This window comes from Rhea pennata, chromosome 33, assembly GCF_028389875.1.
Source record: "Rhea pennata isolate bPtePen1 chromosome 33, bPtePen1.pri, whole genome shotgun sequence".
Lineage (NCBI taxonomy): Eukaryota > Metazoa > Chordata > Aves > Rheiformes > Rheidae > Rhea > Rhea pennata.
The window spans coordinates 721,275-748,419 of NC_084695.1; the positions used below are offsets into that span (position 1 = coordinate 721,275).

Sequence of the window (27,145 nt, forward strand, 5' to 3'; positions counted from 1 at the left end):
GAATGGGGGGCGGTTCCCGGGGGGGGGAGGCGGTTCCGGGGGGGGGGCGGTTCCCGGGGGGGGGGGGAGGCGGTTCCGGGGGGGTCTCGATTCCCCTCGGGGGGGGCTGGGGGTCCCGAGGCGCAGAGCTGGACAAGGCCCCGGGTCTTGGGGCGCCGTGGGGCGCGTTCGGGGCGCCGTGGGGTGCATCTGGGGCGCCGTGGGGTGCGTCTGGGGGGCCGTGGGGTGCGTCTGGGGCACTGTGGGGTCCATTTCGTTCACTATGGGGTGCATTCACAGTGCCGTGGGGCAGCTCCAGGGTGCTGTGGGGCATATCCAGGGTGCCGTGGGGCAGATCCAGGGCGCCGTGGGGCAGATTTGGGGCATTGTGGGGCACATTCAGGGTGCTGTGGAGCAGATTTGAGGCACCATGGGGCACATTCAGGGCACTGTGGGGCAGATCCAGAGCGCTGTGGGGCAGATTGCGAACACTATGGGGTGCATTTGGGGCACCACGGGGTGCATTCAGAGTGCCGTGGGGCAGATTTGGGGCATTTTGGGGCACATTCGGGTGCCGTGGGGCAACTCCAGGACACCGTGGGGCAGGTCCGGTGCACTGTGGGGCAGATCTGGGGCGCCATGGGGCACGTTCGGACGCCGTGGGACAGATCCAGGGTGCCACGGGGCACACGCAGGGTGCTGTGGGGCAGATCCGGGGCACCGTGGGGCACGTTCGGACGCCGTGGGACAGATCCAGGGTGCCACGGGGCACACGCAGGGTGCCGTGGGGCAGATCCGGGGCACCGTGGGGCACGTTCGGGCGCCCTGGGGCCGATCCAGGGCACCGTGGGGCAGAGCTGGGGTGCCGTAGGGCACATTCAGGGCGCCGTGGGGCAGCTCCGGGGCGGCCCCCTCTCGCCCCCCCCCCCGGGCGAGCCGAGCGCGCCAGGCCTCAGCGGCGGCGGGCGGCTCCCATGAGTCAGGGCCCCGCCGGTGCCGGCGCTCCTGGCTTTCCTCGGCCGGAGGGCCGCGGCCACGGCCGCCCCGGAAGGGCCATGGCCCCGCGAAGCTGCTGGCCGCTGCCGGGGCAAACACGTGGGCCACCGGCGGCGGAAAGGCACCGGCCACCGGCGGTGCAGAGCCCCTGGCCACTGTCGGTGCAAAGGCACTGGCCACCGTTGGTGCAAAGGCACCGGCCACCGGCGGTGCAGAGCCCCTGGCCACTGTCGGTGCAAAGGAACTGGCCACCGTTGGTGCAAAGGCACCGGCCACCGGCGGTGCAGAGCCCCTGGCCACCGTTGGTGCAAAGGCACCGGCCACCGGCGGTGCAGAGCCCCTGGCCACCGTCAGTGCAAAGGAACTGGCCACCGTTGGTGCAAAGGCACTGGTCACCGGCGGTGCAGAGCCCCTGGCCACCGTTGGTGCAAAGGCACCGGCCACCGGCGGTGCAGAGCCCCTGGCCACCGTTGGTGCAAAGGAACTGGCCACCGTTGGTGCAAAGGCACCGGCCACCGGCGGTGCAGAGCCCCTGGCCACCGTCGGTGCAAAGGAACTGGCCACCGTTGGTGCAAAGGCACCGGCCACCGGCGGTGCAGAGCCCCTGGCCACCGTTGGTGCAAAGGAACTGGCCACCGTTGGTGCAAAGGCACCGGCCACCGGCGGTGCAGAGCCCCTGGCCACCGGCGGTGCAAACCCGTGAGCCACCGTCGGTGCAAAGCCAGTGGCCACCGTGGGTGCAAAGTCGCCGGTGGGCGTGGGCGCGAGGCCGGGGCCCCCACGGCCCCCACGGCCCCCGTGGCCCCCGCGGCCCCCACGGCGCGGTGCGGTGGGGCGGCGGCGGCGGCGCGTGGGAGCCGGGTCCCACCCAGGCGGTGACTCACGGCGCGTTGCTGGGCCCTGACTCACCGCCGCCGCCTGGGGCGACACGAGCGGGGCCGGTCTCAGCCACCCCCCCCATCCCCGTCCCCCTCCCCCTGCCGCTGCCACCGAGGGGAGGGACCTGGGGGCGGGGGGGGGGACATGGGGGGGGCCTGGAGGGGGGGGGCCTGGGGGCACAGGGAGACCTGGGGGCGTGGGGGGATCCAGGGGGACCCGAGGACATGGAGGGACCTGGAGACACGGAGGGACCCTGGGGGCACGGAGGGACCTGGGGGCACCTGGGGGCACAGGGGGACCCATGGGCACAGGAGGGGCCCAGGAGTGCACAGATGGGGCCTGTGGGTGCACAGAGGAACCTGGGGGGGGGCACAGAGGGTCCCATGGGTGCAGGGTGGGGCCGTGGGTGTCCAGGAGGACCCATAGGTACATAGGGTCACCCATGCATGCTCAGGAGGACCTATGGGTGCCCAGGGGACCCACGGGTGCCCAGGAGGACCCACGCATGCACAAGGGACCCATGGGTGCCCAGGGGGCCCATGGATGCCCAGGAGGCCCCATGGGTGCGCAGGAGGACCCACACATGCACAGGAGGACCCATAGGTGCAGAGGGGACCCACGTGTGCCCAAGAGGACCCATATATGCCCAGGAGGACCCACGGGTGCCCAGGGCACCACGGGTGCCCAAGAGAACCCATGCCAGTCCAAGAGGACTCATAGGCACCCAGGAGGACCCATGGGTGCCAAGGAGAACCCACGCATGCACAAGGGACCCATGCATGCCCAGGAGGACCCATGGGTGCCCAAGAGGAGCCATGCACGCCCAGGAGGACCCACGGGTGCCCAGGAGACCCACGGGTGCCCCAGATGATCCATGCACGCACGGGAGGACCCATGCACGCACCAGGGACCCACGGGCGCCCAGGAGGACCCACGGGCGCCCAGGAGGACCCACGGGTGCCCCGGCGGAGCCGCGCACGCTGGAGGCGCGCGGGGGCCCCGCGGCGGCGGCTGCGGCGCGGGGCCGGGGCCGCGGCAGGGTGCCGGCAGCGGGGCGGGCGCTGGGCCCCCGCCAGCCTCGATGCTTCTGGGCCGGCTGAGTCACGGCGCCGTGACTCAGCCGCGCGCCGGCCGCGCCAACAAACACCGCGTCGCCCAGCAACGCGCCCGCCGCCGCCTGTGCCCGCCGCCGCCTGTGCCCGCCGCCGCCTGTGCCCGCCGCCCGCGGCCTGCTCCCGGCACCCTGCTCCCAGCACCCTGCTCCTGGCATCTTGCTCCCTGCTCCCGGCATCTTCCTCCCTGCTCCCAGCACCCTGCTCCCAGCACCCTGCTCCTGCCATCTTGCTCCCTGCTCCCTGCATCTTCCTCCCTGCTCCCAGCACCCTGCTCCCGGCATCTTGCACCCTGCATCTTCCTCCCAGCACCCTGCTCCCAGCACCCTGCTACCAGCATCTTGCACCCTGCATCTTGCACCCTGCTCCCGGCATCCTGCTCCCTGCGTCTTCCACCCTGCATCTTGCTCCCTGCATCCTGCTCCCTGCTCCTTCCACCCTGCTCCCTGTGTCCTGCTCCCTGCGTCCTTCCACCCTTTTCCCTTGGCGCTGCATCCTGCTCCCCGCGTCCTGCCCCCTGCACTGGTCACTGCCGTGGTCCGTGGCCCTGCACCCTGCGCTGCTCCGGGTGCTCCCGGGTGCTCCCATGCCGGCCTCGGTGCTCCCTGGCAGTCTCCAGGCTGTATTTCCCTGGCCCCATGTACCCTGTGGCACGGCATGGCACGGCACGGTACAGCCCTGCACCCCATGGCACAGCATGGCACTGCATGGCCCTGCGCCCCCCGGCACGGTGCAGCACCCCATGGCATGGCTCAGCATGGCACGGCATCCCCCGGCACGGCACGGCATGGCATGGCACAGCCCTGCACCCCACGGCACAGCATGGCACTGCATGGCCCTGCGCCCCCTGGCACGGTGCAGCACTCCATGGCGTGGCTCAGCATGGCACGGCATCCCCCGGCACGGCACGGCATGGCATGGCATGGCACAGCCCTGCACCCCACGGCACTGCATGGCACTGCATGGCCCTGCGCCCCCTGGCACGGTGCAGCACCCCATGGCGTGGCTCAGCATGGCACAGCATCCCCCGGCATGGCACGGCATGGCATGGCACAGCCCTGCACCCCACGACACTGCATGGCACTGCATGGCCCTGCGCCCCCTGGCACGGTGCAGCACCCCATGGCGTGGCTCAGCATGGCACGGCATCCCCCGGCACGGCACGGCATGGCATGGCACAGCCCTGCACCCCACGACACTGCATGGCCCTGCATGGCCCTGTGCCCCACGGCACGGCGCAGCACCCCATGGCATGGCTCAGCATGGCACGGCATCCCCCAGCACGGCACGGCATGGCATGGCACAGCCCTGCACCCCACGACACTGCATGGCCCAGCATGGCCCTGTGCCCCACGGCACGGCGCAGCACCCCATGGCGTGGCTCAGCATGGCACGGCATCCCCCAGCACGGCACGGCACGGCCCAGCCAGGGCAGGAGGAGCCAGGCTGGCCCCGCTCCCGCCAGCGGCTTTCCCAGCGCTGGGGTCCTCCCGGGAGCCGTTCCCGTGTTCCCGTTTCGGCAACCGCCCAGCGGCAGGGCCGGGGCTGCAGGCGTTGTCCCGGGAACGCGGCTGGCAGGAAGGAAGGAAGCGGAGGAGGAGGGAGGGCGGCGCGGCGCGGCTCGGCTCGGCTTGGCGCGGCACGGCCGGAGCCACGGGAAAGCCCTTCCCTGCATCTGTGCACCCTGCGTCCCTGAATCTCCGCATCTGTGCATCCCGGTGTCCGTGCATCACTGCATCCCTCCAACCCTGCAGCCCCGCAGCCGTGCAGCCCTGCAGGGTGTACTTGTGCGTGGGGGCACTTGTGCACAAGTGTCCGTGTGCAGGGGTGCCCGGGTGTCCGTGCGCATGGGTGTACTTGTGCACGGGTGTACTTGTGCATGGGTGTCCGTGTGCATGGGTGTCCGTGCGCAGGGGTGTCCGTGTGCATGGGTGCATGGGTGTCCTTGTGCACAGGTGTCTGTGTGCAGGGGTGTCCGTGTGCATGGAAGCACGGGTGTCCATGTGCATGGGTGCATGGGTGTGCTTGTGCACGGGTGTCCATGTGCATGGGTGTCCGTGTGTATGGGTGTCTGTGTGGAGGGGTATCCGTGTGCAGGGGCATCCGTGTGTATGGGTGCATGGGTGCACTTGTGCACGGGTGTGCTTGTGCGTGGATACACGGGTGCACACCTGCACACGGGTGCCCGGTGTATGGGCACGCGGCTGCATGGGTGCCCTGGTGCCGGGAGGTGGCACCGGCCGGGGCGTCCCCGCGGGGCTGGCGCCGGCGGCACCCGGCTCTGGGCTCTCCGGCCGCCGCGAGGAGCCCCCGGCGGCGCAGGGCCCCCCGCTCCGGCGCAGCGCCCGGGCCTGGGGCCCCCGCGTGGGCCTGGAGCCCGGGAACGGGCGTGCGGCATGGCACGGGCACGGGAATGGGAATGGGGCACGGGCATGGGAATGGGAGTGGGACACGGGCACGGGAACGGGGCACCGGCATGGGAATGGGAATGGGGCACGGGAATGGGGTACCGGCATGGGCACGGGAATGGGAGTGGGGCACGGGCACGGGAATGGGAATGGGGCACGGGCACGGGCACGGGAATGGGGCACGGGAATGGGAATGGGGCACCGGCATGGGCATGGGACAGGGGGACATGGGACACTGGACACAGATGTAAACATGGACATGAGACATCGCGAATGGGAATGGGATGTGGGACATGGGAGATGGGAGATGGGACACAGGACACAGGACATGGGGACATGGGATGTGGACACGGGACACGAGTACATGGGACATAGGACATGGGGCATGGGACATGGGGCATGGCCATGGGGACATGGACATGGGAGATGGGGACATGGGCCATTGGGAATGGGACATGGACATGGGACACTGGGGATGGGAATGGGATGTGGGACATGGGGACACGGGATGGGGACATGGGAGATGGGACAGGGGCCATGTGGCATGGACATGGCGACATGGGGACATGGGATGGGGACATGGGAGATGGGACAGGGGCCGTGTGACATGGGCCGTGGGGCATGGACATGGGGACATGAGACACGGGCAGGGGACAGGGGACATGGGAGACGGGATGTGGGACATGGACATGGGACACGGGACATAGGAATGTGGCATGGGGCCGTGGGGCTGTGGTGTGGGGGACTGTGGGGCCAGGAGCCGTGGGGCTGTGGGGCAGCGATGGGCGTGGGGCGGGGGCTGCGGGGCCATGGAGCTGTGGGGCTGGGGGACTGGGGGGCCGTGGGGCTGTGGGGCAGCGATGGGCACAGAGCCGGGGCTGTGGGGCTGTGGGGCAGCGATGGGCGTGGGGCCAGGGCCGTGGGGCCATGGCGCCGTGGGGCCATAGGGCAGCGATGGGTGCAGGGCTGGGGCCGTGGGGCCGGGGCCGTGGGGCAGTGATGGGTGTGGGGCCAGGGCCGTGGGGCTGTGGGGCAGCGATGGGCGCAGGGCCGGGGCCGTGGGGCCGGGGCCGTGGGGCCAGGGCCGCCCCCGCGCCGGCGGCAGCAGCGGCGGCGGCTTCCCGGGCGGAAAGCGCCGCCTTCCCCCGCTCCCGCCGCCCGCCCCAAATATTTGGATTTTTCTATGCCAACGGCGGGGCCGGGGGCGCCGGGGCCGCCCGCCTCGCCCGGCCGGCGCCGCGGGGCCGGCCAAGGAGAGCGCCGGGCACCGGGGCCCGGGGGCGCCGGGGACACCGGGGGGCACCGGGGGGCACTGGGGGGCACCGGGGGGCACTGGGGCATCGGGGACACCGGGGGGGCACCGGAGGCACCGGGGGCACCGGGGGCACTGGGGGGCACCGGGGGGCACTGTGGGGCATTGGGGGGCACCAGGGCACTGGGGACACTGGGGACACTGGGGGGCACCGGGGCATCGGGGACACCAGGGGGCACTGGGGACACCGGGGACACCGGGGGGCACCAGGGTCCCCGGGGAGCACCGGGGGGGTACTGGGGACACTGAGGGGCACTGGGGCATCGGGGTCCCCGGGGAGCACCGGGGGGGCACCGGGGGTGCCAGGGGGCACCGGGGGGCACCAGGGGGGGCACCGGGGGTGCCAGGGGGCACCGGGGGGCACCAAGGGCGCCGGGGGCGCTGGGGGGGCAGCGGGGGGCACGGCACGGCCGGAGCCGGCGGCGCCCGGGAGCACGTGCCTGGCTGACGCAGGCGGCAGGAATGCGGCCCGGCCGGGCCGGGAGCGGGCGCCCGTCCCGCCGCCGCCGCCGCCAGCACCGGCACCGCCGGCAAAGGATGTTTCCGTGCCGGCCCGGGCAGGATGGGGCCCACGGCGGCGGCGGCGGGCGAGGGAGGAGGCGGCGAGTGCGGGCAGGCGTGCGCGCTGCACCCTGCGCGCCGGGCAGCGTGCGTGGCTCCGGGCGGCGCGTGTGCGTCCCAGCGCGTGTGCATCATGGTGCATGTGCATTGCAGCGTGTGTGCATCATGGTGCTTATGCATTGCAGTGCATGTGCGTGTCAGTGTGTGTGCATCGCAGTGCGTGTGCATCGCAGTGCGTGTGCATCATGGCGCGTGTGCATCACAGTGCGTGTGTATCGCAGCGCGTGTGCATTCCAGCACGTGTGCATCGCAGCACGTGTGCGTCGCAGTGGGTGTGCGTCGCAGGCAAGGAGTGGAGTGACGCAGGGATCCGTGGGGACATGGTGACACAGGCCCAGGCTCAGTGGGGACACTCGGCCCGGGGGCTTTGCCAGTGGGTCACGTGGGGACCCCGGAGCCGTGGGGACCCCGGAGCCGTGGGGGATCTGGAGCCACAAGAGCTCCAAATCCCAGAACTTCAGGATCCCAGAGCAGTGGGGATCCTAGAGCATTGGGATCCCGGAGCAGCGGGGATCCTGGAGCTGTGGAGGATCATGGATTGTCGGGATCCCAGAGTGTCGGGATCCCGGAGCAGTGGGGATCCCAGAGTGTTGGGATCCCAGAGTGTTGGGTTCCTGGAGCTGTGGGGATCCCAGAGCAGCGGGGATCCCGGAGCATTGGGATTCCGGAGCAGCAAGGATCTCAGAGCAGCAGGGGTCCCGGAGCAGTGGGGATCCCAGAGCAGCAGGGATCCCAGTGTGTTGGGATCCTGGGGTGCCAGGATCCCGGAGAAGCGGGGATCCCGGGGCAGCGGGGATCCCAGTGTGTCGGGATCCCGGGGCAGTGGGGATCCCGGGCCAGCGGGATCCCGGAGCAGCGGGGATCCCGGCGCGGGCGCCGCCTTGCCGCCCGCCTATTGTTTATCCCGCCCGGCGCGCGGAGGAAACCCAAAACCTCCCAGTCCTAATTGTATTTCGGAACTTCCAAGCATCTCCAGGGCGACGCGGTGACGGCAGCGCGGCCGGGCGCATCCCGCGCCGGGAACGCCGCCTTAACCCCCGGCACGCCGCCGCTCCCGGCCCGCCGCCGCCGCCCCGGCCCCTCCGCGCGCCGCCGGCGTCCGGGGCCGCCCCGGGGCGGGGGGTGTCCGGGGTCCGATCCCGGGGGAGCCGGCGGAGCCCCGGGGCCGGGCAAGGGGGCCGAAGCGGGGCCGGGAGCGGCCGGAGGCGCCGCGCGAGGCCCCGCCGCCCCGCGGCAGCCGCAGTGACGCGCTGCGGTTTTCCCGCTTCCGACGCCGAGCCGTGTTTAATGTCTGTGTGCGCGGCATCGCCATGGAGATGCCGGCCGCCCCCGGAGCCTGCCCTACCCCCCGCATCCCGGCATCCCGAGGCTTCCCCAGCGCGGGCCTCGCCGGCGCCTCCGGCCCCGGCATCGCCTCCGGCCTCGGCATTTCAGCCGGCTCCGGCATTTCAGCCGGCTCCGGCATCGCCTCCGTCCCCGGGGCGCGGGGCCCTGCTGTCACCCCCGTCCCTGGCCTCATCCCCGTCCCCGGCATCGCCTCCATCCCCGGCATCGCTCCGTGCCCGGGACGCGGGGCCCTGCCGTCGCCCCCGTCCCAGGCTCCCGGTCCGCCGCACGCAGGTCACCGTCGCCGCGACGCTCCGGCCGTCCCCGCGCGGGGCCGGGGCGCTGGCACCTCCTGGGGTCGGGATTCCCATGCTCGGGGTCAGGATTCCTGTGCTCAGGGTCAGGATCCCTGTGCTCAGGGTCGGGACTCCCATGCTCAGGGTCAGGATTCCCATGCTTAGACTCAGGATTCCCACATTTGGGGTCAGGATTCCCGCGCTCGGGGTCGGGATTCCCATGCTCGGGATCAGGATTCCTGTGCTCAGGGTCAGGATCCCTGTGCTCGGGGTCGGGACTCCCATGCTCAGGGTCAAGATTCCCATGCTTAGACTCAGGATTCCCACATTTGGGGTCAGGATTCCCGCGCTCGGGGTTGGGATTCCCACACTCGGGGTCAGGATTCCTGTGCTCAGGGTCAGGATCCCTGTGCTCAGGGTCGGGACTCCCATGCTCAGGGTCAAGATTCCCATGCTTAGACTCAGGATTCCCACATTTGGGGTCAGGATTCCCACACTTGGGGTCGGGATTCCCATGCTCGGGGTCAGGATTCCTGTGCTCAGGGTCAGGATCCCTGTGCTCAGGGTCGGGACTCCCATGCTCAGGGTCAGGATTCCCATGCTTAGACTCAGGATTCCCACATTTGGGGTCAGGATTCCCACACTTGGGGTCGGGATTCCCATGCTCGGGGTCAGGATTCCTGTGCTCAGGGTCAGGATCCCTGTGCTCAGGGTCGGGACTCCCATGCTCAGGGTCAAGATTCCCATGCTTAGACTCAGGATTCCCACATTTGGGGTCAGGATTCCCGTGCTCGGGGTCGGGATTCCCACACTCGGGGTCAGGATTCCCATGCCGCTGGGATGGGACATTGCCCCCCCCCCCCCGGGGTCGGGATTCCCGTGCTCTGGATCGGGATTGCAGTCGGGATTCCCGTGCCATGGGAACAGGGCTCCCATGCCAGGATCAGGGGGGGTCCCACGCTGGGGGGCTCCCATGCCGGGGGGATCCCACGCCGGGGGGGGATCCCACGCCGGGGCCGTGGGGGGTCCCACGCTGGGGGGGGTCCCACGCTGTGGAGGGTCCCACGCCAGAGGGGTTCCCACGCCGGGGGGGTTCCACGCCGGGGGGGGTTCCCACGCCGGGGCCGTGGGGGGTCCCACGCTGGGGGGTCCCACGCTGGGGGGTCCCACACTGGAGGGGTTCCCACGCTGTGGAGGGTCCCACGCCAGAGGGGTTCCCACGCCGGGGGGGTTCCACGCCGGAGGGATTCCCACGCCGGGGGGGGGGGTTCCCACGCCGGGGCCGTGGGGGTCCCACGCGGGGAGGCTCCCACCCGGCGGGCGCGGGGGCTCGGCGGCCGCGGCGGGCGCTGCCCGGCGGCCCCGAAGGGGTGCGGGGCGGCGCGGGCCTGGCGCCTCCCCCGCCGCGGCGCTCCCGGGGCGGAGCGAAGCTTTTAAAAAGCGATTCCCGTCGTGGAGTAAAAACTCAGCGAGCGGCGGAGCCGCGGCCGCGCGGGGCCCCCGGTGCCGCCCGCCCCCCGCCCGCCCCCCGCCCGCGCCGCCGCCGCCGGGAGCGCCGCCGGGAGCGCCGCCGCCGCCGCCGGTGAGCAGCGGCCGGGCAGCGCCGCCGCCGCGGGAGCGGGGCGGGAGGCGGCGGGACGGGGCCGCCGCGCGGGGAGCGGGGAGGTGGGGGGGGAGCCCACGCGTGTCCGCGCCGCGCAGCGTGGGGGGCCGCGCCGGGCGCGGGGGGGGGTGGGGGGAGGAGAGGGCCGCGCCGCGCCGCCGCCGCCGCCGCGCGTGATTCATCCTTTCCCCCCGCGGCGCCGCCTCGCCCCGCCTCGGCCCGGCCGCCGCCCACCGCTGTCCCGGGCTGGCCCGGGCTCAGCGCGGGGGGGAGGGGAACCCCGCGCCGTGGGGAGCCGCGAGGCCCCGCGCGCGAGGGGGCCCGAGGGGGGGAACCTCGTGCGTGGGGAGCCGCGAGGCCCCGCGCGGGAAGGGGAGGGAACTTCGTGCGTGGGGAGCCGCGAGGCCCCGCGCGGAGGGGGCCCGGTGACGCTTCGCGTGGAGGAGCTAGCCCCGCGACCCCCCGCCGCGGTCACACGTGGGCGCTCGCGGCGCGCCAGGGCGGCCGGCAAACACGAGCCGCGACAGCGACTCTCTGGTGTCTCATATGGGGTTGTGCTGCCCATGGGGAGAGGCCGCGCCGTGGGGCAGCGGCACAGTGGATTCCCTGCTGTCTCATATGGGGTTGTGCTGCCCATGGGGAGAGGCCGCGCCGTGGGGCAGCGGCACAGTGGATTCTCCAGTGTCTCATATGGGGTTGTGCTGCCCATGGGGAGAGGCCGCGCCGTGGGGCGGCACCGTGGTGGATTCCCTGTTGTCTCATATGGGGTTGTGCTGCCCATGGGGAGAGGCCGCGCCGTGGGGCAGCGGCACGGTGGATTCCCTGTTGTCTCATATGGGGTTGTGCTGCCCATGGGGAGAGGCCGCGCCGTGGGGCGGCACCGTGGTGGATTCCCTGTTGTCTCATATGGGGTTGTGCTGCCCATGGGGAGAGGCCGCGCCGTGGGGCAGCGGCACGGTGGATTCCCTACTGTCTCATATGGGGTTGTGCTGCCCATGGGGAGAGGCCGCGCCGTGGGGCAGCGGCACAGTGGATTCCCTGCTGTCTCATATGGGGTTGTGCTGCCCATGGGGAGAGGCCGCGCCGTGGGGCAGCGGCACGGTGGATTCCCTGCTGTCTCATATGGGGTTGTGCTGCCCATGAGGAGAGGCTGCGCCGTGGGGCAGTGGCACGGTGGATTCCCTGCTGTCTCATATGGGGTTGTGCTGCCCATGGGGAGAGGCTGCGCCGTGGGGCAGCGGCACGGTGGATTCCCTGTTGTCTCATATGGGGTTGTGCTGCCCATGGGGAGAGGCCGCGCCATGGGGCAGCGGCACGGTGGATTCTCCAGTGTCTCATATGGGGTTGTGCTCCTGGCAGGGAGAGGCCGTGCCGTGGGGCAGCGGCACGGTGGATTCCCTGCTGTATTCTATGGGGCTGTGCTCCCGGCAGGGAGAGGCCGCGCCATGGGGCAGCGGCACTGTGGATTCTCTGCCCTCTCGTATGGGGCTGTGCTCCCGGCAGAGCAGACTGCACCATGGGGCAGCGGCACGGTGGATTCCCTGCCATCTCGTACAGGGTTGTGCTGCCGATGGGGAGAGGCCGCGCCGTGGGGCAGCGGCACGGTGGATTCCCTGCCGTCTCGTACGGGGTTGTGCTGCCCATGGGGAGAGGCCGTGCCGTGGGGCAGTGGCACGGTGGATTCCCTGCTGTATTCTATGGGGCTGTGCTCCCGGCAGGGAGAGGCCGCGCCATGGGGCAGCGGCACTGTGGATTCTCTGCCCTCTCGTATGGGGCTGTGCTCCCGGCAGAGCAGACTGCACCATGGGGCAGCGGCACGGTGGATTCCCTGCCATCTCGTACGGGGTTGTGCTGCCGACGGGGAGAGGCCGCGCCGTGGGGCAGCGGCACAGTGGATTCCCTGCCGTCTCGTACGGGGTTGTGCTGCCCATGGGGAGAGGCCGCGCCGTGGGGCAGCGGCACGGTGGATTCCCTGCCGTCTCGTACGGGGTTGTGCTCGTGGTGCCAGCCCGGCACCAGCGCCGTGCTCCCGCTCGGGCACCGCTTCCCATCGCCACCGGCGCTCGCTCTCTGCCCTGCCCGGCCAGCGCTGCCTCTCGGCAGGGTCCCCGGCACGAGGCCGCCGCGGCCGGGCTCCGTCCGGCTCCATCTGCATCCCGGCCCGTGCGGGACCTCACCAGGGGCCCAGGCGTCCGGGCGGGCCGGCGCGCGGGCGGCCAGCGGTGCCGTTTGCGGCGGCGCCGCCGCCCGCTGTTTATCCCTGGGTTTTGGGCCCTTTCCACCCGTTTCCCTTTGAAGTGAGCCCGTTGCCGGAGCGACGGTGATGTCAGGCCGGGGCGGGCGCCGGCGGCGATCCGGCACGGCGACGCCAGGCCGCACGCGGCCCCGTGACGCGGTTCTTCCAGGAACTCCCCGGACGCCTGGGTCCCCGCCTGCCCGGCGAGCCGGAGCCGGCGGCGGCAGCGGCGAGGGCAGGCGGTGCCGTCGCTGTCCCTACGGCTCCCTACGGCTCTCCTCCCGGGAGCTTGGGGAGAGAAGCCGGGGCTCCCGGCCCCGCTCCCGGGGAAGCCGCGGCACGTTTCGCGCGGAAACGGCTTCCCGCTCGGCCCTTTCCTCCCGGCGGACGGGAAGAACGGAGCCGGGTCCCGCCGGGGCCAAGCGTCGGCTCCGCGTCGCCGGCACCTCCGCCCCAGCAGCCGCGGCGGGGTCCTGCCGAGCGGCGGGTGCCGCCCGCGAGGCCCTGGTGCTGCTCCGCTTGCACGCCCGTCGGGCCTTGCACGCCCGTCAGGGCTTGTGCAGACATCCCGCCTTGGGTGGCTGGCCCGGCTTGCACGCCCGTCGGGCCTTGCACGCCCGTCAGGGCTTGCGCAGACATCCCGCCTTGGGTGGCTGGCCCAGCTTGCACGCCCGTTGGGGCTTGCACGCCCGTCGGGGCTTGCACAGCTGTTCGGGCTTGCACAGACATCCCGCCTTGGGTGGCTGGCCCGGCTTGCACGCCCGTCGGGGCTTGCACGCCCGTCGGGGCTTGCACAGCTGTTCGGGCTTGCACAGACATCCCGCCTTGGGTGGCTGGCCCAGCTTGCACGCCCGTTGGGGCTTGCACGCCCATCAGGGCTTGCGCATCCATCCCACCTTGCACGCCCTTCGGGACTTGCACGCCCGCCCCGGCCCCGCGCGCTCCCCCCGGCCCCCGCCGTGCGCTCCATGTCCCCTCACGTGTCCCCTCCGCGTGGCACCGCCCGGCCGTGGCACGTGCCAGCGCCGTCGTGCGCCGTGACTCAGCCCGGCCGCGCGCTCGCCCGCGCCCGGCCCTCCCTCGCCGCGGGCGGGCGCCGCGCCGCACCACGCGCACGGGGGGCCCAGGCGTCCGGCCGGACCTGCCCTCCCCTTCGCACGTGGCCGGGCCGGGTTATTTTTACCGGCGCCGCTGGCACCGTGCAAGGAGCCGCCGGAGCGGGCAGCAGCCGTGCCGTGTCCTGGCCTGACTCCGTGCCTGGAAGCGGGGCCAACCCCCTCCCCCCCAACGGAGGAACCGGCGCTGGGCCCAGGCGTCCGAGCCGTGGCTCCCCGGCCCCGGCAGCCCCACGCCTCAGTTCCCGCCCGCCGGCGGGCTCGGGGCCGGGCGCAGGGAGCTGCCGGCGGGTGCCAGCGCCGGACCCCACCCTGCCGCGCCGCCGCTTCCGGCCCCAATCTCGGCGCGCTCCGCCGCTATTTTTAGGGCCGGCGCGGAGCCGAGACGGCCGGGGAGGGAGGGAGGGAGGGAGGGTGGGGAGGGCAGGGCAGGGCCGGGGGGCGCCGTGCTGGAGCCGGAGCCGGCACGACCCCGCTCACGGCACCTTCCTTTCCCCAGGTGGCACCGGGGGACCCCGTCGCCGGGAGAGCCAGGGGCCCAGGCATCCTGGGGGCCCAGGCGTCCGGGCCGCCCCGCGGACGGGCGGTGGCTTCGAGGGGCTCCGGCACCCGCCTGGACATGGGCACCCGCCGCCGCCACTGCTGCCGCCCGCCGGGGTTCCTGGCGATGCGATTTTTTTGCTCTGCTGCCCAAAATCACATTGCCAGGGATTTCCAACGGGCGCCAGCTCGCACGACGCCGAGGACGCCGGGGAGCGCCGGAGGGACCCAGGCAGCGGCCGGCACTGGGGGGGGGGGGTGTGGCACGGCCAGGGGGGCACCGGCCGTGCAGGGCGGGGTGGATGGGGGGGGCCGCGGGCAGCGGCCGTGCCCGGAGCCGGGGACGGATGGGGGGATGCAGGCTCTGGCCGTGCCCGGAGCCGGGGGGGGGGGGGCTGCACGGGGGAGGGGGGCGCGGTGCCCGGCCCCGGGGCGCAGGGCTTAGCCCACCTGTGAACAGCGTCTGCCGCCGCCTCCTGTTCACAGTGGCTAAGTTCCGCCGCCCGGCGCCCTGGCGGCGGCGCGGCGGCGGCGGCGGCCGGACGCCGGGGCCCGCTCTGGGCGCTGCCTCCCGTGCCTACTGAGCTGATACGCAGTTGCTTTGCTTAAACTGGCTCAGTTCAGCAGGAACAGGAGTCTGGCCCCGCGCCCGGCTCCCGCCGGAGCCCGGACGCCTGGGCCCCGCGGCAGGAGCCGGGCCCGGCGATGGAATCGGTTCCTCCTTCGCGCGCCGGGGGGGGGGGGGAGGTGGGTGGGGGTGGGGGGCGGAGGGCCCCCCCTCCTTTCCGAGGGTGCCTGTCCCATCCCGTCCCGGGGCTTCTGGGAAGCGGGAGCTGTGGGAGAGGTGCCGGCGGCCCGGCCCTGCGCCCCGGGGCCGGCAAGCCGCGGCGGCGCCCGGCACGTTGGGGCGGCGCGGGGCATCGCGGGGAGCCGGTCGCGCCCGGGCTGAGTCACCCTGGCTCCCGGCGGGGGCCCAGGCGTCCGGGCCGCCATTCCCCCCCCCCCCCCCCCCCCCCAGCTAGGCCCCACAGTGCTCGGCAGAGGACCCAGGCGTCCGGGCACCCGCCCAGCCCCCGCCAGCAGCCGAGGCGCCTCCTCCATTAAACTTCTTTCCCAAAATAAAGCCGAGAAACGAGTCTATAAAACTCAGGAAATTTCAGGGAATTTCCCTGATGTCACAGCGAGGGGGGCGGCGGGGGGGGGGAGATGGGGGGAGGGACCCCTGGGAGGGCGGGGCTTAACCAGTGGCCCCGCCCACTCTGGCAGGGCGGGGCCGACGCGGCGGCCTCACCCAGGCCGGGCGGGACTTGCCCACGTGGCCCTTGGGCGCGGCGCCTTTAAGAAGCGCGGGCGGTGCCTCGCCCTCCGCCGCCGATTGGCCGCGGGGAGGGGAAAGGCAGCCGCCTCGGCTTCTCATTGGGCCTCGCCTCTGTCAGTCAGCACGGCGCCCCGAGCCGCCCACGCGGGGAGGGAGCGTTTGTCAATCGGGGCAGGGACTGGCCAATCAGCGAGGAGGCGCCCGCCGCGGGGGCGTGGCCTCGCCCGCTCCATTCAGAACTTTCCGCCGGCGGCGGCTATGACGTAACGGGGGGGGCGGGACCACCCACCGCGCCGCGGGGAGCCCCCGATCCCCCCCCGCGGCTCCAGGGCCCCTCGCTGTGCCCACCTCGAAGATCCTGTTGCCTCCCCCAGCCCAGCCCAGCCCTAGGACCCCCCCACGGCCCCAATCCTGGCCCCGAGGACCCCTCTGGCCCCCCCAATCCCGGCCCCAGAGGCCCTGGCCTCAATCCTGCGACCCCCCCTGCACGGCCCCGATCCCAGGACACCCCCCTCAGAACGCCCCAATTCCAGCCCTGGGACCCCCCACACACACACATTGCCCTGTTCCCAGCCCTAGGACCCCCCCACGGCCCCAAGGACCCCTCTGGCCCCCCCAATCCCAGCCCCAGAGGCCCTGGCCTCAATCCTGCGACCCCCCTGCACGGCCCCGATCCCAGGACACCCCCCTCAGAACGCCCCAGTTCCAGCCCTGGGACCCCCCCCACACACACATTGCCCTGTTCCCAGCCCTAGGACCCCCCCACGGCCCCGAGGACCCCTCTTGGCCCCCCCAATCCCAGCCCCAGAGGCCCTGGCCTCAATCCTGCGACCCCCCCGCCCCCGCATGGCCCCGATCCCACGACACCCCCCCCCCCCGAATGCCCCAATTCCAGCCTGGGACCCCCCCTCCACATTGCCCTGTTCCTAGCCATAAGACCCCATACCTTGATCCCAGCCCTAGGACCCCCCATGCTACCCCCTTTCCAGGGACGAACCCCCCCCCCCCCCACTATACTGCTCCCAGCCTCCCTGTCCCGATGTCAGCAGGGGGGGGGGGGCCTCTCCAAATCTGGCCAACCTCAGCCTCCCCCAGTTCCCCCCTCCCGCCCCAGCGGTGGTGCAGATGGAGCCGGACCCGCAAACAGGGCCCAGCTCCGGCCACACCGGACTCAGGAACAACTTTGGACATCCCAACGCGGCCAAACCTCCCTCCGGGCCCCCGACAGCCCCAGCTCCTTGGGGAGGCCCCTACCCGCCCCCCCCCAAACCCCCCCCCCGGCACCATCAGCCTCGCGCAGCCCAGTCACCCGGCGGGCGAGGGGCAAAGCAGCAGCTCCCGCCTTCACTCCCTTTTATTAAAAAAGTCGCAGAAAAGGCTGAGCACGGGCACGCTCGTGCCAGGTCCAGCGCCACCGGCTCCACCGGCCGTCCCCAGCAGCTGGGGGGCCCCGGGGGCTCCGGAGGGCTGGGGGGGGGGTCCCGAGGCTCGGGAAGCCTGGCTCAGGGCTGAGCCTTCTTGGCTTTGCCCTTCTTGGCAGCAGCGGGCGGCGGCGCCTTCACCAGCGCCAGCTTCTTGGGCAGGCTGCCGCTGGCCCTCATCACCACCTCGTGCTCGATCTTCATCCGGATGCCCACCTCCAGGCTCTGGGAACGGCACCGTTGGGGGGGGGGGGCGGCCTGAGACCCCCCCCCGCTCTGCCCAGCGCCCGCCTGCCCTCCCCCCAGTCCGTGGGCAGCCCCCTCCTCACCTTCTTCAGCTTCTGCTGCTGGATCACGCGGACTTTCTTGGGGGCGATGGTGCGGCCTGGGGAGGGGGCAGTGCTGGGCTGGGGGGTTGGGTACCCCCACACACACCACCACTGGCCCCATGGGGACACCAGGACCCTCCCCCGGGGGCCAGCGCTGAGCCCCCAGCATGGGGGAGGGGGGGGCAGGCGGCGGGCTGGGAAACAGCGAGCCAGGGGGGCCCTGGGACTCCCTGGGCCCCTGCCCCCTTCCCAGGGGACCCCCCTGAAGATCCCCCCCTCTCTCCAAGGCCCCCCCGTGCCCCTGCCCCCTTCCCAGGGGACCCCCCGGAGACCCCTCTCTTCAAGGCCCCCCCTTGCCCCTGCCCCCTTCCCAGGAGACGCCCCCCAGAGATCCCCCTCCCCAAGGGCTCCCCCGGCCCCTCCCGGCGACCCCCTCTCCTTTCCAGTGCCCCCCCCGGCGACCCCCTCCCCAAGGGCTCTTCCCACCTCCGCTACCCCCCAAGCGACCTCCCTTTCCCCGCCCTTCTCCCCCCAAGGAGCCCCCCGACGCCAGGGGAGGGATGCTCGAAGGGACCTCCCCCAAGCGCCCCCCACAGGGATCCCCCCCCCAAGGGGCTGTCCACCCCTCACCTCCCTTCCGCGGCCCCCGGGCCGCCGCCGAGGCCGAGGCCGCCGCCGCTTTCGCCTTTCCCGGCCGCTTTGCCGCCGCCTTGAGCCTGCCCTGAGCCATGTCGCGCCGCGCTTCCGGGTTCTGCCCGCTTCCGCCTCCTCCGCGAACTGCACGCCGGGATGCAGCGAGGCGGAAGCGGGGTGGTGGGCGCAAAGGTCTGCGGCGGGCGCAAAGTACGCCGGGATGCAGCGAGGCGGAAGCGGGGTGGTGGGCGCAAAGCTCTGCGGCGGGCGCAAAGTACGCCGGGATGCAGCGAGGCGGAAGCGGAGCGGCGAGCCGGTTATGGCTCCCCGAACTCCATCAACGCTCCCCATTAAATGCGGCTCCGAGCTGCCGGGAAGGGCTTTATTGACCCCGCTCAGTCCCCCCGCGCCGCGGCCAGGGCCCGGGACAGCTCCCCGGGGGCGTAGACCCCCGTCTCGGTGATGAGGCCGCCCGTGATGAGCTCGTGGGGGGTGACGTCGAAGGCCGGGTTCCAGACGTCGATGCCTGGGGGTGGGGAGATGGGGGTCAGGCCGGCCCCGCCGGACCCCTCCGCCCCGCGTGGGGACACCGTGACCCCACGGGGACCTGCCAGCCCTGTAGGACACCTCCATCCCGTGGGAGACACCACGACGCTGTGGGGGACACCACGACTGCAGCCGGATCCAGCAGCCCCCCCAGCGTGACGGATGGGGACAAGGATGGGGACACACCAGCCCTGTGGGACATCCCTGCCCCATATGGGGCACCCTCACCCCGGCCAGATCCAGCAACCTCTCAGGGAGGTGGGGACATGCCAGGCCTCGGGGACATCTCCTTCCCATATGGGACACCACACCCCCCCCCAGCCCGATTCAGCACCCCCTGAGAGGACGGGGATAGGGACGTGCCAGCCCAATGGGACACCCCTGCCCCATGTGGGACACCATAACCCCAGCCAGCAGCCCGCCGGGGGGACAGGGACAAGGATGGGGACGTGCCAGCCCTGTAGGACATCATCTCCATCCCACGGGGGACACCACAACCCCAGCCAGATCCAGCAACCTCCCAGGTGGGATGGGGACATGCCAGCCCTGTGGGACCCCCCCAATCCCACGCAGGCCCATGAGCACCCCAGGGGGTGACAGGGGACAGCACGGCCACCACAGCCTGGTGGGACCCACCTGGGGCAGCCACGCGGACGCCCTGGAAGTCTGTGAGCTCCTCGCCGGGACGCTCCTCGATGGGGATGTGGGCACCGCTGGGCAGCTCGGGGTCGCAGGAGGAGCTGGGGGCCGCCACGTAGAAGGGGACGCCGTGGTGCCGGGCCGCCACCGCCAGCTGGTAGGTGCCGATTTTGTTGGCCGTGTCGCCGTTGGCGGCCACCCGGTCGGCTCCCACCACGACGGCTGCAGGGCGAGAGGCGGCGTGAGGCCCGTCCCCCGCGCGCCCGTCGGCCCGCCGCCGCCGTGCCCGCGTCCCCGGCTCACCGTGCACGCCGCGGTCCCGCAGGGCGGCGGCGGCGGCGCTGTCGGCGATGAGCGTGGCCGGGATGCCATCGTGCACCAGCTCGAAGGCCGTCAGCCGGGCGCCTTGGTTGTAGGGCCGCGTCTCGGTGCAGTAGGCGCGTGCCAGGCGGCCCTGGGCGTGCAGCGAGCGCACGACGCCTGCCGACCGCGCGGCGGTCAGGGCCGGCGCTCGCGGCCAGGCCGCTCCCCGGCACCGCAGGGCAGGGAATCGGGGCAGATCTGGCAGGTGCCAGGCTGGCCCGGACGCCTGGGTCCCTCGTCACGTACCCAGGGCGGTGCCGTAGCCGGCGGTGGCCAGGATGCCCGTGTTGCAGTGGGTGAGGACGGTGACGGCGGCGCAGGGGACGTGCTGGAGGATGTGCCGGGCGCCGTGCGCTCCGATGCTCCGGTTGTCTTCCAGGTCCTTCTGCAGCAGGGCCTCCGCGTGCTCGATGACGCTGCGGCGCCGGCGAGACGGGCTCGGCCTCCCGCCCCCGCGCCGGGCAGCCTCCGTCCCTCCCGTCCCGCCGGGCATCCCCGTCCCCACGATCCCGCGTCCCGCTGCCCTGCCGGGCACCCCCGTCCCCACGATCCCGCGTCCCGCTTCCCCGCCAGGCACCTCCATCCCCACTATCCCACGATCTCATATCCCGCTCCCCTGCTGGGCGCCCTCCATCCCTGTGATCCCACCTCCCCACTGTGAATCCTCCATCCCTGCGATCCTGCATCCTCTCTTCCTGGGATTCTGCATCCCGCCTTCCCACCAGGCACCCTTTCCTCGCGATCCCACTGGGCATCCTTCATCCTCCTCATCCTGCCTCCCGGCTGGGTTGTTCTCTATCCCTGCTCCCTGCGATCCTCCGTCCTCCTGATCCCACCGGGAATCCTCCCTGCCTGCTCCCCGCGATCCCGCCGGGCACCCTCCATCCCTGCGATCCTCCGTCCTCCTGATCCCACCAGGAATCCTCCCTGCCTGCTCCCCGCGATCCTGCCGGGCACCCTCCATCCCTGCGATCCTCCGTCCTCCTGATCCCACCTCCCCACCGGGAATCCTCCCTGCCTGCTCCCCGTGATCCCGCCGGGCACCCTCCATCCCTGCGATCCTCCGTCCTCCCTGCTCCCCGCGTGGCCCCGGCCCTACCTGTCGCGCAGCTCCCGGGCGGTGACGCCGGGGCTCCGTGCCCGGCGCCGCAGGGCGTCGCGCAGCCGCTCGGCCTCCCGGGCCATGTTGACGGCGGTGGGCCGCGCCGTGAGCAGGTAGCTCAGCCGCTCGCCCACGAAGGTTTCCAGCGCCGCCGCGTCGCTCTCCGGCCCGGCTCCGCCGTGCAGCTCCACCGCCAGGCTCAGGCAGCCCACGAGGGCGATGGCCGGGGCCCCCCGCACCTGCGGGACGCGCGCGGGCCGTGGGACGCCGGCCCCCGGCCCCCTCGGCACCCCCGCCGCCGGCTCCTCACCTCCATGGCCCGGATGGCCTCCCAGGCCCGCTCCACGCCGTCCACGGCCTCATAGCGGATCTGCCCCGGCAGCAGCAGCTGGTTGAGGATGGAGAGGGAGCCGCGGCGGTACCGGATCGCCTCCAGGCTCATGGCCTCGGCCGGAAGGAGCCCTCGCGCTTCCTGCCTCCCTCGCCTCCTCCCGGGGACAGGGGGAGGGACCCGGGCGCCCGAGCGGAGCCGGGGAGGGGGGAACGAGACGCCGCGGAGCGGCGCCGGAGCCCCACGGGCACAGCCAGCCCGCGGCTGCTCCCGTTCCGGGCGCTGGGATAAGCCCGAGCGCAGCTCGGCTCCGGCCCTTGGTTCCCATCCCGCACGGGGGAGCGGGAGAGACGGCACTTGCCCTTTCCGGGTGCTGCAAAGTCCCTTTAATACGCACAGGGGAGCAGGGCGAAGGGAGTGTATAAATTACAGGGGGGAAGGGGGGGCGATGCCCCCAGCCACCGCCTCCAGGACCAGCCCCAAGGGACGCGGGGACCTGCCCCGCTCAGGAGCTCTCCGGGTCCGAGCCGGAGTCCGAATAGTCGGCAACGAGGGAGGTGTTGTGGCCGGAGGCAGCGGGGCCAGGGGCTGCCGGGGAGGCATCGCGGGGGGCCGCCCCGGCCTCGGCCGCCCCGTCGGGCTCGTCGGTGGGCGCCGGGAGGCCGCCCGGCGCCTTCTCGCCCCGCTCCAGCGCCTTCTCGCCCCGCTCCAGCGCCGCCGGCTCCGCCGGGGCCTCGGGACCGTCTCCGGAGCGGCGCCGGACGATGCCGAGGCAGGCGGAGGCGGTGGAGGCGCCCGGGGCCGCCCGGCCCGGCGGTGCTCGGCCCCCCCGGCCCAACTTCCGCAGCGCGTCGCCGGCTTTGCTGCTCGGAGCCGAGGAGAACCACGACCGGCTGGAGATCTCCGTCCGCTTCATCTTCTGCTTGTCCTCGTAGGCTGGGAGGGGGCAGACCGGGACGGGCTCAGCGTCGCAGCCATGCACGGGGGTCCTTCCCCTCCCTGGGGACCCCAGGAGCCCCGGGTGCCCCCGGCTCCCCCCTCCCCGGGGCGGGACGCACAGTCCAGGCTGTGGTACTTGAGCAGGGCGGCCAGGCGCCGGTCCTCCTCGGCCTCCGGCACCAGAGGGATGCTCAGGCCGGCCTTCGCCTGCAGCGCCGCGGCCTCCTCTTCCTCTTCCCGCAGCGTCTTCTTCTCCTCCTGGGTGGGGAGGGAAGGGGGACAACCGCGGGGGGACGAGGCTAAGCGGGGAGGGGAACGGCGCCGCGGCCCCCCGCCTCCGCGCGGCCGGGGGGCCGGGAGCTCACCCTGAAGCGCCTCCGGAGCATGCTGTTGAGGGCGAAGTCGTCCTTCCAGGCGCTCTGGGCCTCCTGGAGGCTGGCCAGCGTGGGCACGGCTCTCTGCAGCACGGCCCGGTCGGCGACGCCGTGCTCCAGCCGGTACATGGCGTCCGTCTCCAGCTTCGCCTTGTCCTCGTGCTCTGCGAAAGGAGGCGGCCGAGGAGGGGTCGGGGCACGGGGGACTCGACGGCTGCGCCCCCCCGGGACCGCCGCCGCCGGGACTCACCGGTGGGCAGGACCTGCTCGTTGTCCTGCATGTCCCAGCGCTCCTCCTTGCGCCGGGCCCCGCTCACGATGACGTAGTCGCAGCCCGCCGGGTCCGTCTGCATCTCGATGTAGTTGACGCACAGGTGACATTTCATGCGAAACCTGGGAGCGGAGGGGACGGCGACGGGGTCGGGAGCTCCTCGTCCCCCGGGACGAGGGGTCCCCGCGCCCGTCGCAAAGCGCCTCAGACACCGGCAGGCGACGCGGGAGCCCCGGGGCCGCCTCTGCGCGAGCCCCCAGCACCCACCTGTAGATGGGAGTCGTGTAGTAAGTGCCGACCTTCTTCTTCTCCGCGTTGTACCGGACGCCTGGGGACACGGAGACGCGCGGCTGAGCCCTGCCCTCCCGTCGGCCGACGTCTCCCCCCTCCAGAGCCACTGGCCACCGGGTGATTTCCCGTCCCTCCGTCCGCAGCTCCCGTCAAAAGGGATCTCCGGGGCTAAAGCAGCACCGGAGCAGCAGCCGGAAGGTCCCCGCAGCATTCAGCTGGGCCGCCAAGGACCATCCTAGTCCCAGGACGTGGCTCAAGGTGGCTCTGGGCACCAGCGGAGCACGTCGGAGGAGACTGGATCATGTCAGGGGGGGTCTGCAGGGACCCGGGGACACGCTGGAGGGGGGGAGGAAGGATGCCGGAGGGGGTCAGGGACACCTCAGGGATGCCGGATGGGGGTCAGGGAGATGCTGGAGAGGTCCTGTGGCACCCAGGACGTGCTAGAGGGGGAGGAAGGATGCCGGAGGGGGAGGAAGGACACCCTGCGGATGCCGGAGGGGGGTCCAGGGCGTGCCGGAGGGAGCCTGGGGCACCCAGGACACACAAGAAGGGGTCAGGAACACCCTGGGAATGCCGAATGGGAGTCCGGGGGGTGCCAGAGGGAGCCTGGGGCACCCAGAATGTGCTGGTGGAAGAGGAAGGATGCCGGAGGGGGGTCAGAGACCCCTCGGGGATGCCGGAGGGGGGTCCGGGGCGTGCCGGAGGGGGCCCTGGGGCACCCAGGACATGCTGGTGCAGGAGGAAGGATGCCGGAGTGGGGTCAGAGACCCCTCGGGGATGCCGGAGGGGGGTCCGGGGCGTGCCGGAGGGGGCCCTGGGGCACCCAGGACATGCTGGTGCAGGAGGAAGGATGCCGGAGGGGGGTCAGAGACCCCTCGGGGATGCCGGAGGGGGGTCCAGGGCGTGCCGGAGGGGGCCCTGGGTCACGCGGAGCGGGGCGGCCGGCTCACCCATTCCGATGTGGTTCTTGCAGCCTTCGCACCAGATGTTGTACGGCATCTCGAACCTGCGCGGAGAGCAGGAGCCCGTCGCCGGGGGCGGGGGGCCGCCGAGGCCCCGGCGGTCGCGCCCCCCCCCCCCACACCCCGCGCCGGGGGGGGGGGGGGGGGGGCTCTCCCCGGCCCGCGGCCCCGCTCACCTGATGACGAGGATGCCCTGGGAGAGCTTGCGGGCTCTCTCGCGCAGCGGGTGGCTGTGGTGGTACTTGTTGAGGGAGCCATGCTGCGGGGGCGAGCGCGGGGGTCAGCCGGGCGCCGCAGAACACCCTCCCCCCCCCCCCAAACGGCTCCGGCACCCGGAGACCCCCCCCCACGGCAGCGAAGCCCCCAAACCGTGCTCAGGGCGAGCCCCGCAAACAGCCCCGGGGGCCCCAGGAGCCCGCGCTCACCTTGGCCGGGTCGAAGTCGGGCGGGTAGTACTTATTGACGCCCTTGCGCTCGCCCTGCGGGGAGGAGACGGCCGGCGTCGGAGGCGGCTCCGGGCACATCCGCGCCGGCTCCGGCGCCGCCGCCTCCACTCACCATGGCGTCGGGTCTCTAGCGCCGCGGGGCCGGGACACGCGGGACCTGGGGAACGAGGAGCCGCGGTCAGCGCGGAGCTGGGCCCTCGGCACGCCGGGAACGCCGCCCGCCCAGTACGGGCGCCCGGGCTCCCAGTCCTTACTGGGGGAGGGACACTGCTACCAGTAAGGGGCGCTGCACTCCCAGTACGGGCTGCGGCAAGGACAGCGCTCCCCGTCTGGGGCTAATGGCCACCAGTATGTGCTGGGGCAGGAACACACTCCCAGTACAGAGCTATATAACGGTCACTAGAACATACTGGGGCAGGGACACCCTCCCAGTACGGAGCTATATAATGGTCACTGGTATGCACTGGGGCAGGGACGCCCTCCCAGTACAGGGCTCATGGTCACCAGTAAGTATGGGGGCGAGACACCGCCCCGATACGGGGCTCGCGGTCACCAGTACGTACTGCAGCACGGACACCCTCCCAGTACGCGCTAACTAACGATCACCGACGCGCACTGGACCAGGGCCGCCCCCCCACTACGGTGTTCACAGCCACCACTACGTACTGGGACAATAACGCTTTCCCAGTATGGGGCCAGCGGGCACCTGTAGGCACTGGGATGGGGACACCCTCCCAGTATGGGCCCAGTAGGCACCAGTACGTACTGGGACAGGGCCGTCCTCCCAGTATGGGCCCAGCGCGCACCGGTATGTACTGGGACAGGGATGCCCCCCCAGTATGAACCCAGGAGGCACCAGTACATACTGGAACAGGGCCGCCCTCCCAGCACGGACCCAGCGCGCACCAGTACGTACTGGGACGGGGCCGCCCTCCCAGCACGGGTCCAGCACGCACCAGTATGTACTGGGACGGGGCCGCTCTCCCAGCACGGGCCCGGCGCGCACCAGTACGTACTGGGACGGGGCCGCCCTCCCAGCACGGGCCCGGCGCGCACCAGTACGTACTGGGATGGGGCCGCCCTCCCAGCACGGACCCAGCGCGCACCAGTACGTACTGGGATGGGGCCCAGCCCCCACCTCACCTCTTCCTGCTCCGCTCCTGACGCCCCACCTCTTCCTCTACGTCACTACCCGACAACGACGTCACCAGCGCAAAAAAGGGCGGGGCCCCGCCCCCCGCCCCGCCCCCCGCCCCGCCCCAATCCCCGCGGCTCCGCGGGCGGCCACGTGCAGCGCCGCGCGCGCGCGCTTCCCCGCCCCGCCCCGCTCCTGTCGTCACTTCCTGCTCCGCTTCCGCCCTTCGTCCCCCGCCGTGATGGCGGCCGCGGAGCTGAACGCGCGGCGCGGCCCAGCGCCGGGAGGAGAATTCCCGACCTTGTCCCCCCGCCCGATCACGTTCCCCACCCCCACCACCCCCCCCGGGGGGGAGATGGTATCGCCCGGCCGGGGGGGCGGGGCCAAGGGCGGCGGGGGGCGGGGCGCCCTTGCCGTGGCGTCGCCGCCATGGCTACCGTGGCAAAGGGCTGCCTCGGTAGGTATGGCGGCCGGGAGGGGGCGGGGCCTCGCGCCGCCGCAGCGGCTGCGCCCGCAGCCCCGCGGGGACTCGCGCGCGCGCCCGTGCGCACGCACCGCCGCGCGTGCACGCACGCGCGCGCATCCTTGCACGCGCGTGTGCCCGTGCTCACCTGTGCGCGTGCACATGCCCATCCTTGCACACGCGTGTGCCCGTGCACACCTATGTCAGTGCACAGGCACATCCTTGCACATGCATGTGTCTGTGCACACACACACCCCTGCACACGTGTGTGCCTGTGCACACCTGTGTGTGTGCACATGCACATCCTTGCACATGCGTGTGCCCGTGCACACCTGTCAGTGCACAGGCACATCCTTGCACATGCATGTGTCTGTGCACACACACACCCCTGCACACGTGTGTGCCCGTGCACACCTGTGTGTGTGCACATGCACATCCTTGCACATGCGTGTGCCCATGCACACTTATGTCAGTGCACAGGCACATCCTTGCACATGCATCTGTCTGTGCACACACACACCCCTGCACATGTGTGTGCCCATACGCACCTGTGTGTGTGCACATGCACATCCTTGCACATCCGTGTGTCCATGCACATACACACCCCTGCACACATGTGTGCCTGTGCACATGCATATCCTCACGCACACGTGCTCATGCCGATGCGCATCCCTGCACACGTGTGCCCATGCACACATGCATCCCCACATGCACATACCTGTGCACACGTGCAGCCTCGCACACGTATGCCTGTGTGCACACGTGTTCCTGTGCACACATGCATGCCTGCACACACGTGCCCATGCGCACACATGTTTGTGCGCACACATGCCCGTGCACCCGCGTATCCTCACAAATGCGCACACCACCCCTGCACACACGTGCCCATGCACACGCACATCCCCACCCATGCACACACGTGCCCGTGCACGCATACCCCCCCCACATGCCTGCTTGTGCACACCCAGCTCTGCACATGCACACCCACGCACGTGTGCCTCCCCGTACACACAGGCCCGTGCAGGTGCACATCCCTGCACACGCCTGCCTGTGCACACGCACATCTGCACCCACGTGTGCCAAACGCCGCCCGCGTGGGGCCCTGCAGAGCGGGCGCCGCTCCGCCGACGCCGCGGCACCTTTCCGGGGCCACGGGAGG

The 27,145-nt window shown here is 72.3% G+C and overlaps 4 protein-coding genes across 5 annotated transcripts; all 4 read right to left on the bottom strand.

The window, feature by feature from the left end:
* Positions 1–8,822: 8,822 nt before the first annotated feature.
* On the bottom strand, positions 8,823–9,848 carry LOC134152748 (uncharacterized). The gene has a single exon (XM_062598344.1). The coding sequence runs from the start codon at positions 9,846–9,848 to the stop codon at positions 8,823–8,825; it is 1,026 nt and encodes a 341-aa protein (XP_062454328.1).
* Positions 9,849–17,077: 7,229 nt separating this feature from the next.
* On the bottom strand, positions 17,078–18,273 carry C33H19orf53 (chromosome 33 C19orf53 homolog). The gene is made up of 3 exons (XM_062598476.1): positions 18,122–18,273; positions 17,492–17,547; positions 17,078–17,387 (listed from the first exon to the last, which is right to left on the bottom strand). The coding sequence occupies exons 1-3, from the start codon at positions 18,219–18,221 to the stop codon at positions 17,244–17,246; spliced, it is 300 nt and encodes a 99-aa protein (XP_062454460.1). The 5' UTR covers positions 18,222–18,273; the 3' UTR covers positions 17,078–17,243.
* A 219-nt stretch (positions 18,274–18,492) lies between these two features.
* On the bottom strand, positions 18,493–21,378 carry MRI1 (methylthioribose-1-phosphate isomerase 1). Its single transcript, XM_062598475.1, has 6 exons — positions 21,085–21,378; positions 20,772–21,013; positions 19,919–20,088; positions 19,613–19,789; positions 19,307–19,531; positions 18,493–18,650 (listed from the first exon to the last, which is right to left on the bottom strand). The coding sequence occupies exons 1-6, from the start codon at positions 21,214–21,216 to the stop codon at positions 18,520–18,522; spliced, it is 1,077 nt and encodes a 358-aa protein (XP_062454459.1). The 5' UTR covers positions 21,217–21,378; the 3' UTR covers positions 18,493–18,519.
* Positions 21,379–21,468: 90 nt separating this feature from the next.
* On the bottom strand, positions 21,469–25,580 carry YJU2B (YJU2 splicing factor homolog B). 2 transcript variants are annotated; one of them, XM_062598472.1, is made up of 10 exons: positions 25,532–25,580; positions 24,501–24,545; positions 24,368–24,421; positions 24,119–24,201; positions 23,931–23,986; positions 22,957–23,017; positions 22,669–22,811; positions 22,410–22,582; positions 22,164–22,302; positions 21,469–22,041 (listed from the first exon to the last, which is right to left on the bottom strand). In XM_062598472.1, exons 2-10 carry the CDS (start codon positions 24,501–24,503, stop codon positions 21,611–21,613), a joined length of 1,143 nt encoding a protein of 380 aa, XP_062454456.1. In that variant the 5' UTR covers positions 24,504–24,545; positions 25,532–25,580; the 3' UTR covers positions 21,469–21,610. The 2 variants fall into 2 exon arrangements, with proteins under 2 accessions (XP_062454456.1, XP_062454458.1); XM_062598474.1 differs by lacking the exon at positions 25,532–25,580 and adding an exon at positions 25,305–25,509.
* Positions 25,581–27,145: the final 1,565 nt, after the last annotated feature.

Bases quoted from the DNA above. Each gene is read 5' to 3' on its own strand.
- LOC134152748 (XM_062598344.1), bottom strand. From the start codon at position 9,848: ATGGCACGGGAATCCCGACTGCAATCCCGATCCAGAGCACGGGAATCC.
- C33H19orf53 (XM_062598476.1), bottom strand. From the start codon at position 18,221: ATGGCTCAGGGCAGGCTCAAGGCGGCGGCAAAGCGGCCGGGAAAGGCG. The intron at 17,548-18,121 runs GTGAGGGGTGGA...CCCCCTCCCCAG, and splicing joins CCGGGGGCCGCGGAAGGGAG to GCCGCACCATCGCCCCCAAG. The intron at 17,388-17,491 runs GTGAGGAGGGGG...TGCCGTTCCCAG, and splicing joins AGCAGCAGAAGCTGAAGAAG to AGCCTGGAGGTGGGCATCCG.
- MRI1 (XM_062598475.1), bottom strand. From the start codon at position 21,216: ATGAGCCTGGAGGCGATCCGGTACCGCCGCGGCTCCCTCTCCATCCTC. The intron at 19,790-19,918 runs GTACGTGACGAG...CGCGGTCGGCAG, and splicing joins CGGCTACGGCACCGCCCTGG to GCGTCGTGCGCTCGCTGCAC. The intron at 18,651-19,306 runs GTGGGTCCCACC...CCCCACCCCCAG, and splicing joins CGTCCGCGTGGCTGCCCCAG to GCATCGACGTCTGGAACCCG.
- YJU2B (XM_062598472.1), bottom strand. The intron at 24,202-24,367 runs GTGAGCGCGGGC...TCGCCCCCGCAG, and splicing joins CCGACTTCGACCCGGCCAAG to CATGGCTCCCTCAACAAGTA. The intron at 22,812-22,956 runs GTGGGTGCTGGG...CTCCGCTCCCAG, and splicing joins TACACGACTCCCATCTACAG to GTTTCGCATGAAATGTCACC.